This window comes from Chlamydotis macqueenii, chromosome 2, assembly GCF_036417535.1.
Source record: "Chlamydotis macqueenii isolate bChlMac1 chromosome 2, bChlMac1.mat, whole genome shotgun sequence".
NCBI lineage: Eukaryota > Metazoa > Chordata > Aves > Otidiformes > Otididae > Chlamydotis > Chlamydotis macqueenii.
Genome location: NC_141557.1, coordinates 76,635,965 through 76,650,018, shown reverse-complemented (window position 1 = coordinate 76,650,018; position 14,054 = coordinate 76,635,965). Strand labels below are relative to the sequence as shown.

The window sequence follows — 14,054 nt, the reverse complement described above, 5'->3', positions numbered from 1 at the left end:
TTGAGGCATTTTTGAAAGTTCATGAGTCCAAAGAAAGCATTTTCTCAGTGATGAAATGGATAATTCTGACCACTGATAAAGAGTAAGCAACTGTCTCTGGGTCAATTCCCCGAGAAATCAAAGGCAATCAAAGCTGGACATATAGTATAGATTGATTTAACTAACTATACACATTACATGATTTAGAGATTAAGGGACATATACTAAATTATTAATTACAGAAATGTGTGTTTGTTGAATGTACTCTTTTCTGAAAAACATATTTTCTCCTAATCTCAGTAGAATACTTGCTGTCATTACTACTATGTGAGTTCTCTTTTTGATTGAGTAATGCAGTACAGGACAGAAGTCCCATTATAGTCAGCCGGAGACCTTCAAATTAACTGAAAAATGTTTAGCTCAAACCTATAAAAGCATTCTGCCATAAAATGTCTGGGTACACAAAAAACCTCATATGATGTTTTTTTTCCAACATAATTTTTAAAAGATGAGATATGTATCTGGGTCTTTTGTCTCAGTGAGTATCTCTTCTTGCAGAAAGGAAATTGGGACATAATTTATATCTTAATTAGTAAGCTTAAACATTGGAGGTACATTAACTATGCTGTAGGTACCTTTTTCTATGCACATACCTGTCTTTTAGATACAAGGATATCAGAATATTGGAACTGCGTTGCTCTGATTTGTAAAAAGCTATAAGAAAAGTAGGTGCTCTTGAATTGTATGCACAATTCTCATTGAAAAAATGAGAGTTTAGGGGAGAGATTTCCCAGGCAATCACACATCCCTTTAGAGACTCACTGTATTCCCATTGAAAGTAAATACAAGTTAGATACTTAATTTTCCTTAACCTCACAACTCACCTAGTAGAAGTGAAGGCACATATATTTCTTTTCACTTTACCACAAAGTCTTAAGATACCTCCAAATGTTATTTGAGCTAAGAGAGCCAGCCCCAGAGTGCAGAAACTCTCAGATCTACCCCATCCCTTACCTACCCTGTGGTGACAGTAACCTTCAGTGGTGGATAATAACAAACATCTGAGAGCAATTTTGCATCTGGATTAGGAATAGGACATCTCCTCATCCTCTAAATGCAGCAGGCTGTGGCAAAGCTACAGTATTGCTAATCTTTACTCCAGTTAAAAAATCTTCAGTCTTTCTGCAAACTAACAGAGAACAAATTACACCCAGGGCTCTCAAATCATGTTAGAATCATTACATACATAACTGGACATTGTTAACAGCCCACATTTTACTGCGGGGAGAATGTAGAAGCATCAAATAGTGATCCATCCAAGATCAGACAGGAGGACTGTGACAGGGACAATATTAAAACCTGCCAGTCCTGTATTTGCAGCTACAAGCCTATCTTCCCCTTGCATATCTTGTGTTTTGTTAGAGACACGCTTTGATGTGCTTCACTCCTTGTTTTTTGGGTTTGTTTTTTTTTTTTTTATACCAAGGAAATCATGAGTGATGCCTCAAACTAATTTTCCTGTTTAGTCTTTAAGACTCATACTTGAATCCAGTGACTGACTGTTCAGTTATGGTGGTAAATTTGCAGTGATGAGAAAGTTTGTCGCCTGAAACAAAATAACTTGTGCAGCTCTTTGTGGCTTTCAAGCATTCAAAGGCTTCAGTTTTCGTTCCTGATCACTGGAGTGTATGCACTAGGTAAGAAAATAACTTTTAATCTCTCCTAATCTTCTGCTCAGATATTCATGTAAGGGAGTATTCTTCATACCTGAGCTAGGGTGTGACAAGTCTAGGGGTGGCTTAGTCCTTTATGCTTTTTAGTAAGTGAGTGATGATGCCTCAACTAAAACCATTCCTCATGTCTACCAGGTACTGTTGCTACCACACAGTTTAAAAACACTGGCAAAAAGGGGTGATGATCACTATGACAAAGAAATGCTAAATGCTGAAATAGATGGACCAAAAAGCATAAACAAGTTTGGTTGGGTTTTTTTTGTTGTTTTTTTTTTTTTTTAACTGCCTTGGCCTTCCTTCAGAGAACAACCAGATCTCTATGCTTTTGTGAGGGTAATTGCAGAAGTCTGTACAATGCTCTCTTGTTACCATCACTACTGTTCAGCTGGAGAGGGCTCTTTAATCTTTCAGACAAAGGCATAATGAAACCCAGCTGTAAGTAAAACTGTGAAAATTCAGTTTCTAACCAAGGTTTGTTTGTTGTTTTTTTTTTTTTTTTGTAAGTGAGAGGTGAGTTATTACTCAGAGGCAGAATTGTTTTGAGTTCCTTAGAGTCTAAATGGAAGATGGGCTATCTTTCTTACTGTTATACAGTAGTTCAAAGAAAAGCAAGAAATTTGATAAAAGAACATGAAATTCAAGGGCACATAAATATAGAGATCAAATCCCACAGTCTCTTGTGCCTTATAAATTAAAGACCTGTTTGTCTTTGTAAAGGCAAACTTTGCAAATTCTTGCTATAATTGTGCTTAGAGATAATAGGAAGAGGAACAAATCAAACTGCATTACCACGGAAGAGCTAAGCAGAGCTCAGCTCAGGAGAACATGGAGACACCGTTACCTGGTTTGTAGCTTTGCTAAATATTCATTAAGATCTGATAACCAGTTGCCCCTAGAGAGAAGGGCCAACAGAATAAGGGACCTGTCTAGTTTAAGGTACTGCAGTGCGGACAAAAGCTCTTGTGCCATTGTCCCTGTTTAGTCACAATGAAGAGCAGCAGTTGAAGAACCCAAGTGATAGGCCCTAGGCAATGTTGAAAGGATTGACACTTTCCAATTGATTTTTTCCAAAGCTGATTAGCTGCAGCTGCATGTTTGCACTTCAGGTTAGAAAACCCATTTGTGATTTTGAAGGGTGTGTAATAAAGGTGTGAGTCACCAAGGTATGGATGTTTATTCTTAGCTTCATAAGTTTAAAATAGAACAATAGGTTCCCAACTACTGTTTGGGCAGCCTGTTCCGTAAACCAAGGATCACAACATCAGCCAAACTGTTGTCCTTGTCTATCTCAGGCCATGCAGCCTCACGTATAACCCTCATAAAAAGAGAATGAAAGGGAGCCTTCCAGCTTGCTTGGAGTGTCCAAGATGAGAGCCCTTTTCCTCCAATTCCTGGTCAAATGACAAATTCTTATTTCCAGGGCTCTTTATACTCTATTTCTTACTCCTTTATTTTCACTTCAGCACCCTTTACTGTTATTATAGTGCCTTTTCTGTGTTTTGTTTGTTTGTTTTGAAATCAGATGCCACCATCTTTTATTCTCAGTTTGCCTTTTGAGTACCTGGTTGCTTCTGAATATTGAAATGTTCTTAGTGCTTTTTAGTCCATTCATTTCCTAAAGTTGTTCAGCAGCACAAACCTGGTTTTTAGCTTCTCTTAGTGTCATTCATTTACAGGGAACAGATTGGCACTCCTACTTTTGAGAGAGAATAAGAAAGATCACTGACATTTTGATACTCCCAAGAAATAGAAATATAGCATCACTTTGGTATTTGTATTTTTTTTTTCCTAAGTGTTTTTTTTCCCTCCTATAGTTCTTGATATCAGGACAGCCTTTTTTTGCAGATGATGCTGCTGTAACTGAACACTTCTATCTGATATCTGGCTTTTTTTTTTTTTTTTCATTTGCAGTGGGTGTAATGTTAGCATTTTTTTTCATTTTTTTTTTAATCTCATGGAATTTTTTTTTTGTAAAATCTCAGGGTTAGAGCTAAGAACCAGTACTTAGGTTAAAGGAGGCCCTTAGGGGGCATTATTGTTTTTCCCTTTCCCTGGTGTACTCCTGAGGTGGTTATCTTAATAAAACATTTATTTTGCATTTTAATAATCCAAGTATTGAATCCCTGTATCCTTTAATTTTTTTTTTATTTTTTTTTACTGAATTTTTCTTCTAATATACCCGATTCCATGCAATCAGAGCTGATACACTTTCCTTAGAAAAAGTAGCTTGCCGGTATGGACTTTATATAAAAACATAGCCTGTTATATATTAAATTAATAGGATTCCACAGCTGAATAAGCAGGGTTTAAAGTACTTTAGATTCTGCTGTACAACTTCTTATAGACAAAACCCCAAAAAGTAAGCATATATTGTATTTTCCAGTACCTCCGAAGAAACCAACACTCCAAAATGCAGAAATCCCGTATAACCTCAGTAATTCTTCAGTGCTCTATTTCATTAATTTACTACAGATTTAATGTTCACATGCCTGATTTCAGTACTGAATCTTATCCTTTACTGCTGACCAGAATATCATACAGGAAGGAAAGGATGCCCTTCAAAATGGAAGGAATAGAAACAGGATAAAAATGCAATGTTCTTGAGATAGGAGATTTTTTTTTTTTTTAAATACACAATGAATGGTCATAAATTAGAAACAGCAAGAAAAGGAGAAAAATGCAAGTGTTTTAGTCAGTCATGGGATGACAGGAAGAAGATAGTTTGATATGGCAATGAAAATGGCAAATGTTTGTACTAATTTCTGATAGAGATAGGAAAATATTAACATCATTGTTCAAAGACTTGTGTCCGTTCATACAGAAGGAAGGCCAATTGACGTGGAAATTACAGAAAAACGACTAAGATCATCAGCCCTTCATATCTGGCCTTTTCTTCACCGGCTTTTTTTGGAATCCACTTGACTTGAAAACGAGCGACTGGGCTTGTAAACAGGATTCCAGCTGAGGACTCAGAAGTGCCTATTTTGCAAGCAAAGACTGTATATAGACTAGTAGCCCAGCAAAGAAAAATAATGAGAGCATATGGGATTATTATCTATAAATGTTGGGTGAGGAAGAATGTATGTATGTGGGAGGAGGTTCTCTAAACAGAAAAACAATGCTGGCACAAGAACAGCACATCTAATCTGGAAAATGAGATTCTTTCTAATCACCAGAGCAGTGATTTCTTCAAGTAGCAACTGTGTACCTGTTGCACATTTTTCTTTGCTAGGCATAGTTAGAAGCAAGCAAGTTAAAACTACAGTAACAAAGTGAAACACTTAGGAATCAATCAGACTGAGCCATATTCAGTTTTAGTGTATTAACTATAGTACAGTAACTATACTATCCATAGTAAACTAGTCACTTTCTATGGTTAACTAATTTAAGTATTCTATAAACTATGGCATTTATAAGTTCAAGAAAGTGATGAACAATGAAGATTGCTGATTGCTTAAGACAGCAGATCTTGGGTTAGTGAGGAGATATGAAAAAGTCAGAATCTACTTTAAGTGCCTGTTGTGGCAGTCTAACAGCCCCTGTGTGGAAGTGCTGTTTCTGACAGCTGTACATCTAGAATCATGGTGCTGTGGTCTATTTGCGTTTCTTTTTTAATCTTGTAAAATATTTTTTTGTTGTTTTATTTTCTTTGAAAATGACAGTGCTTGAATCTTAGTTCAAACTCTGGCTCTTCAGCTGTTTTGAGGATGTGGAGTATAAATCTTCATATAATCTTCAAAATACTTTATATAAGAATGGAATCACCTCTTCTAGTTTCTCTAAACACCAAGAAAAGTTTGAAGCTTTGTAGCATCTTTCTCCTATGGTCTTCCAAACTCTTTTTTTAGCATCTATCCTCCCATTTTTAACATAAATTTAAGCTACATTTTTGAAATAGTGGTTATTCCAAGGATATCTGGAAGATTATGTCAAGACTTAGGGACCTACCTTCCAGATATCTGACCTGAGCATATAACTAGCTTCAGCGCTCTAGCCTCTATCTTTCTCCATTGGCCACCTCTAAATAATTTTTTTAATCCATTAACTGCTTTAAATTAAATTTTGTAGAGGAATAAATGTGTCAAAACCATATGTGTTTTGTACCATTTGGAAGAGCTTTGCATAAGGCAAATAAACCTACATTGTGCCTTGCCTGTTTGGTCAGCTGGTTGTTTCATAAATACACATATAAGCTACCACCAGCTGCAGCCCATGCTATCTCTTCTCCACTCAATATTTAGGGAACACAAGAAGTAGCAGCATTTTACAGTCAAGAGGTTTTGAGAACATGGGCTGGAGAAGGAAATATAAAATACCATGCAGTAGGCTAAGTGATATGAGAGAGAGCAGGATGATTTGCCTTAGGGGTGAGTCAGACAAAGAGGTTATGTGGACCATGAAAGGAACCAGAGCTTAGCATAATTGAGGCCATAAGAACATGGCACACGCGTCCATAGGAAATCTGTCATTTCTGGTGATGCTGGATCTCTCTGCAGTTCTTGTGGGATATCTTTTTAGAAGAAAGGATCTTTTATGGCTTGAAATAAATTGTGTAGGTATTTGCCCTGATGACAGCATGTGTATATATAGGTATATGGAACACATATATAGTGTTTTAGGAGTATTTTTTTGTGCATTAGGAAGAAGTCTATACTTAAACTTCAGCAAAATATACATAAATAGTTATTACCTAATATGCAAAAACAATGCCATTTTCCTTTTAATACAGAGTCACCAAGTGGAGCAAAAACTTTAGTGCTGATTATTTGATAATATTAATGGTGTTGATTATGATTTTAATTGAGGAGGCTGGTTGATGCTATGGGGATAGAGAGAACCAGAAGAGAGACGGAGGTGTGCAAGGTTGTTACTATTCTGAAATAGAAACTGTGTGCAAGATTATAGTATTAGCAGTTTCATTTTGAGTGCTTTAGTTTTTCTGAATGCTGTAGCATTGCACTATGCAACCTCAAGCAATATATGTGATTGAATTTTTCATTACTAGACAGGACTCTGCTGTTTGGATGTATTCAATATGGAGTGAAATCATGTGCTATGAATACTGCCAAGAGTAAGCCATGATTCTCTTTGTTAGTTACCTACCAGCCACCTACTTACTACTTTGATAATTAGTGTCTATTTCATTATTGTGTTAGAAGACAAAAATGTGACCACAGCAACCCCGGAAGAGCAAGTTCCTCTTATAAATACAAACAAATAATAAGATGCAACAGGCAGCTTATTTCTGGATAATTGTAGGTTGATGGCTCAGTGTGTACATCCCAAGGTCAACGGACTTTGATCTTTGCAGAGGTTCAGTAACCACTCTGAAATTCAGTGAGTAGGGTGTTATATTCACAACAGGAAACAGAAATTGGTCTGCGGGGTAAGTGGAAAACCATCTTACCCACCAAATTGCCAGGTATCATAACCAGTAATATGACATTAGTGGGAGCTAAACTGCAATTTAAAGCTGTCTTGCATAACCTAAAGCCACTTCATAAATGAGATTAACTATGCTATTTAAATTAGTGTTACAGAGTGAGGTAGAGGAGGGATGTTATTTCATTCTGGAGAATATCCACAGCCTGCAATTTCAGTTTTTTGGAATTTAATTACCACAGCTATGAAAGCACATTTTCGGTACAAGCTTGTTACAAGTATGCATGGTAGAAAGCCCCTTCTCTCTAATAAACATACAAAGAAGTTAGAGCTTAGCCTTAATCTGTTCTAATATATGGGATCTCACTTCCATTATACAGTTTTTGTACTGCTGTTTCATACAGTTTTGTATCAAGGTGAATTTAGCATGGTCAGAAAAGGGCCCTGAGGCACCACTAGCCCTCACTGTCCCAGCCCAGCCCCCGAGGCTCCCCCTACCCTGCCTACGGCCCGGGACCCCATGTCAGCCCCCCGGGGCTCCCTATCCCCTGATGCTGGGGCTGCCCCAGTACCCCTGGCTACCCTGCTCCTTGCTGGCATAGTGGGATGGGCCCTGGCTGCCAGGCCCTGCTATGTCTCGCCTGGGGAGCCACCGTCCTTCGCTTCTGTTCAAACACACTGACGCTGCTGCTTTCGTAAGTGCTGCCGGCATTTTGGAGGATAGCTCATGACTTTATAATATTAGGGATGGACAATTATGAATTGTACAACTTAATGCCAGTCAGATCTGCTGTTTTCATGCTGTATCAGTTTATAGTCCTATTGCAAAAGCACATGAAAGATGCCCTTACATTCTTCCCACATTCTCTGCTGAAGTAATTCATCTGTGTGCAGCATGGGTCCAACTCACTTTTTAAAACCTTGGTGACATTTTCCTGGAGTGTTGTTTTAAAGTGAAACAATACTTTCTATTGGAGGGGACCACAAATGCTGTAAATATATTCACTTGAGGCAGGTAAAAAAAAAAGCTCAAGGCACAAATACTTTGAGCACAGCTTTCATTTGCCTTTCCCTTTTCGTCCTGCTGAAGACATCCCATTGCCGCCCCCTTGGTGCTTTCGGAGGGCTCTGCCAGCAACACTGCGGAGAACGAGGCTACTCCAGATTGTGACTACTTTGGGGAAAAAAAAAAATACATCCTCTTCTTTAAAGTAATTATGTATATGACAAGAAGCAGAATGTCAAATACAAGTAGCTAAAGCTGCAGTCCTGCATGCATTTTAAATGCCTCTTCCTGGATGCATGAAGCCTTCCCTGTTTTCAGGCCAGGATATTTGAGGAGGGGAGAAGAAAGACAAAGGCTGGGTAGTTTTTATCTGAGTGTAAGTCATTAAAAGCAAACCAGATGGTTCACGTAACAGTGGTATTAAAGTAAAATGAGTAAAAGTATGCCTAGGGCATAATAAAATCTTTCATTTGTCGTTTGTCCTCAGACTTAGCCAGTGATTGATGGACGATTTCACAAAGGTGTTCAGATTAGATTCTAAATGAATCAATTTACTATAATATTAATACAGTGCAATTGCTGATGCATTTACTTTTTATTGCATAGACTTTCTTCTTCGCAATTTTGCTTACCTTTGGGGTATTGCTCTGTTCAGTTACCAATTGAAATGAATGCCACTGAGTGACACTGGGTTTCTAAGGAAATAAAAAAATCTACATTTGAGTGGAGCCCTAAAAACCTGTGGCTGAAGTAACTTTGTGTTGAGGAATGGTGATACGAGACAGCACAGCTGACATGAGCACTATGTCCCAAGACATTTTATTCTCTATCATGACTGTCTGCCATGGCCCATTTACCTGTCCCATGACCAACTTTATGCAGAGGATAATGGACACTCTTTTACAGCATGGGTTAGCACACAGAGTGAAACTATAGTATCTTGCATTGTCTAGGATTGGTCCTGCTAAATGTACCTGCAGTGTAATTTATACGCATATCTCACCACAGCAAAATTCCTTTGCCGTGAGATGTCTGGGTAGTGAAAAATAGCTTCAGCTTGAAAGGAAAGGGGGAGGTGGTTATTACTATTCATTTTGTCCTCATAACCTAACAATGGTGTTAATTTTTATATACAAAAACATCAGCTGTATTTTTAAGTGGATCTTTTCTCCAGACCTTTTTTTTTTGGCCTGAACTTACACCATTTATTTCTCCTTTAATTTTATTCCCTTTTTTTTTAACCTCATTACAGTAACAATTTTCCCCTTCGTATAGGTCAGACAGATAAAATATTGCTTCCAAGATAAACTAACACTTAAAAAAAATAAAACAGCTGATTGTCTTTGCCTGGATAAAACATTTCTGCCAAGGAAATGGTCAAGGACAGATAACGTAATCTAAAATAATAAATTATTTTTTCAGATATTTTCCCCACAAGTGAATGGTACAAATTTATCATCTATGAGAGGCTTTTCTAGAGATCTGCTTTTTTTTTTCTAATATATAAAACCTTTTTTTTTTTTTTTGTGGGAAAAAAAAAAAAGGAACAAAATTCAAACTATTTTGGACCATCTATTAAGCAGTTGATGCTGGTGTTGTAATACAGGCCTATCCCACAAAAGCCCTGATGACAAGCCGTTAGAGAACTCTTCTAGTTTACTGAAATCAAAGAGATTGTACCTTTTGAGACTCTTCATGAACCAGGGTCTTGAGGCCACACATGGTGACACCCTGTATGATTGCTGTTGCTTTGAAGAGCAGCCATTCAGCCAGCCTCAGCTCTACATAGTATACACTGGTGTATGGGACATGACCTCCCTCAGGTCTTGCTATTACAGTAAATAATCCACTTAACTGCCTGGCCAACTGAGCACTTAGTTCTGTCATGTCTTAGGACAGTTGTAAAACTGGAGGTATTAAAATTAGAAAAGATCTTGTCAGAGGGAACATTTGTTTTCAAAAGTTAGTTCTTTTGCTGAAGGGCTAGATATTGATCTTTTGATGAAGACCACCTCATTCTCAATATTGGTGAGTCATTACACTGCGATATACTTTGTCTTGATATCCAAAGTCACAGTCGGTCTTATACAGATAGATTAATTGTGGAAGAGGACTGGTAATTTCATTTAAAATTTACTTGAAAAAAAAATCACACACGTTTCCATTTTTAGCTCTTTAGGTGGTTGGGGCTGGGTAAAGAATATTATGGAAGACAATTCTCAGTGGTTTCAACACCTTTTCTAGCGTGACCTTTTTTGCTACCTTGTTCGTTGAAACCAGATTTAATTAAAATGATGATAAAAATGAGTTTGGGAGTTCAGTTCCATGATTCATATGAGTTAATGACAGTCTGTTACTGAGGGCTGGTTTTGTTCCAGTATGATACAGACAAAGTTAAAGAGACTGTCAAGGCAAACAAAAGTTGAATTTTTGATGTGAAAAACTCAAAAAATACACAGTTTTAAAGACAAAATACTTTTCATGCCTTTTCTGTTGCAGAATGCCTTTGAGGAAAATTATACTCAAATAACCTATTGAAATTACTTCCTGCAGTAGACTTGTAGTTTAACTTCTTAACAACCAGGTCTAACACATATTAATCAGAGGCTGAGACTATATCTAGTAAATCATGTAATTCTTCTAGGCCCTACGGCTGAGTGTATTGGCCAACTGAATGGGACTCAGGAGTCCTGAACTCTATTCCAAGTTTCAAGACTAGCCTTCTGGGAAACTTCAAGTTTCTATGCTTTGTTATCTAAAAACCAAATCAAATGGTATTGGCTGCTTTTGTGAAGGATTTTGAAATGTACTAATGAAAAATGCTGCAGCAAGCTACTTACTGGTATTCTTATTATCAAGAGAAAGGGCTCTCTGCAAAATTACATGGAATGCCCATTTTCTCCCTGAAAGAGAAAATTAAGAAGAGTGCCTCAGCACATCTACTAACAATTAACCGTGCCACAGTTCTCATATTTTGTATTATTGGACACTTTTGGAATCTGTGTTTTGCCATTAAAGGCAGACTTGTTGATTGGAGCATGCTTTCCTTAGGGACCAAAGGCATAAGCACACATTGTGGAGCACTGTGCCACCAAGTGGGTTGTCTGTGGGCTGCCAGCATAGGACTGATCTGGGCAGAAACTTGGAGGAAGCCCAAAACATTGACCATATGGTTGTGCTGGAGGCTGCCCTTTCAGCATGGTAGGGGCATAGTCAGGCATAGGTAAAGACTATGCAAAGATTTTTTGTATTATTCCTACAAATCTGTCTCTTTTACACAACATGCCATCCAGCAATGCTATGTACTTTGCCACATAGACATCTAGGTTGTTGTTTTGTTTTATTTTTTCTAATTTGTATGCAGAAAAAGAGAAGCAAAGAGCTGGTTGAGGAAGTCCAGCTCTCCTGACTCATAAATATGTCTTTTCTATGAAATCAACAATTTCTAGGAATCTGCTACCTAATATTTTTCCCCCATTGATTTAATCACCTATGCCCTGACTTTAGAATCCATTTTAGTGTTTCATTTTTTAAATTTTTATTTTCTTTAATGTAACAACAAAATAAATTGTAGTGGATTAGCCTTGATTTTGAGGCCAGAGGGTATAAATAAGCCTTTATCAAAGGAATCTGCTACCTAATAGATTCATTTTCCCCCCATTGATTTAATCACCTATGCCCTGACTTTAGAATCCATTTTAATGTTTCATGTTTTAAATTTTTATTTTCTTTAATGTAACAACAAAATAAATTGTAGTGGATTAGCCTTGATTTTGAGGCCAGAGGGTATAAATAAGCCTTTATCAAAGGAACAGCCATGGGTGTGTGATTTAATCGGTCATACTTTGTGTATTTGCATTTCAAGAGACGTGGAACTCTCCTGGGAAAAAATATAATGGTATAGGGACCTCATGTTTTGTGTGTTAATTACCGTCATTCTCCTATTTCCCCTGCCCCCACCGTATTTCACCTTGGTCTGTGTCCCTTTGGATAAAGCAACTGATCTCTTCATTGCCAGTGCTGTAGTGGTCTAGTATTGCCTGCCTGCCTCTGCTCTTAGTTTGCTACATCTGTGAACACATGTATTTATCTGCTATTCATGAATGTATTTAATATGTTGTTATGTTGTGCACTGTGTGTTATGTTACATAGTGTCCATGGGGTGTAAAAGCAGAGCACCCAGAATTTAAACTTAAGTGGCTGGCCTGACCACTTTTTAATTCTTTGCTTACTGCAATTCCTGAATCCAATGTTTTTTCCATTGTAGGATCTCACTGTCCTACATATTCCTAGGATTCCACCTAAGCCACTAGCATTTAGATCTGATTGATGTATGCCTAGCTTGAGAAAGTGATCTGCAGCTTCAGTTGGTGGTTTTCCTCAGGCAATTTCTTATAATATTGCAGACTATTTCAATGCCAACATCAAGACACAACTCTATCAATTAATTGCTTCTACTGTGGTATCAGTATCTTGTTTCCCAAAAAGTGTACAGTCTTGTAACTGGGTGTAAAAACAGTAAAGCATGGATCATGGTATCAGTTAAAGTATCTAGAATTGTATCACAATTATTTATTTTCCTTCCTTTTTTTTAATCCCCATTTCACCACCAGCTGCATTCAGACCAGGATAAAGGAGATGGATCACTTAAGTATATCCTTTCTGGAGATGGAGCAGGAGACCTCTTCATTATCAATGAAAACACTGGTGACATCCAGGCCACAAAGAGACTAGACAGAGAAGAAAAACCTGTATACATACTCCGTGCCCAGGCTATAAACAGGAGGACTGGAAGACCAGTGGAACCAGAATCTGAGTTCATCATTAAGATCCATGATATCAATGACAATGAGCCGATGTTTACAAAGGACGTTTACAATGCCAGCATTCCTGAAATGTCAGATGTTGGTAGGTGCTAACTAATGATTGATTTCAGTGCCTGGTCTGGGTTCTTTTTGTGAAGTTATTGAAAGGCCCAAAGTTTACAGACACTGAATACAGACATCCGCTGTTTAAGTCTGAGGTAAAGGCACCTCAGCCATATTAAAAAAAAAATATCTAACTTCAGGAAAATAGTGAAAACAGTTTGCTAGAATCAGAGGTGTCAGCTGAGTGAAGTCCACTCCCTCTGTTGTAACACAAAAAAAAAAATGCAAGTTAATACAATCTAGTTTAGCTTACTGGGAAAGTGAGCTGAGCTAAGCTGTGATACACGACACCTTTAAAGAGTTTAATATGCTTTATTAACATGATTTAGTAGCAATGTAATAATATAGTAATCCATGGTCACCAAAATGTGTGGTCCGTACCATTCCTGGATCTGTTCAGCAACCCATCTTACTTGAGGAATGTAAAAAAATTGGAAAAGGGCAGGTGCAGAAGTGGTTGCACACACTTCAGGAGCAAAAACCATCACCTGAGTCAACTTATCACTGGTTCTGAGATATGCCATTAGCTTCCTATGACCTTTGTTGCTCTTTTCATGCAAAATAAAAGAGCTCCAAAGTCCATTAAGTCCATTGAAATCTTTCTATTGATTTAAAATATATCAAGCACTAAGAATCAATCAATAAAAGAAAAGAAAATAACTTCCGTGAAATATGATTTTAAGACTGGATCTTTTCCAGAGAAGTTGACAGGTTTTGATTCTTTGTCTCTGATTCGTAGGGAGGTCATTTTGGTTTCTTTGTCAGAGAGCGATGGATGGTTGAACTGTAAGAAGGATATTTCTAATCTGAAATTGTATCCAGGGAGAGAGGCATTAATTAATCGTAATCAAGAATGAGATTAAAATAAAGCTCAAGCAATTTGAAAGTAAAGACTTTGGGGTGTACTCTCTCCTCTCATTCATGAGACTTGTCATATGGATGAAACCTCATCTGGTGAAGAGAGAACCTAATATTCACATTTCAATATGTGAAGTGAATACTTTATTCACAAATCTGTTTTAAATG

General features: G+C 37.4%; 1 protein-coding gene across 1 annotated transcript in view; it reads left to right on the top strand.

Moving 5' to 3' along the window:
* LOC104483955 (cadherin-6) overlaps nt 1-14,054 on the top strand; it is a 102,355-nt gene that overhangs the window by 64,471 nt on the left and 23,830 nt on the right. Inside the window, exon 3 of the mRNA XM_086740347.1 lies at nt 12,714-13,008. Within this exon, the coding sequence (XP_086596473.1) occupies nt 12,714-13,008 (295 nt within the window). The remainder of the gene's footprint in view (nt 1-12,713; nt 13,009-14,054) is intronic.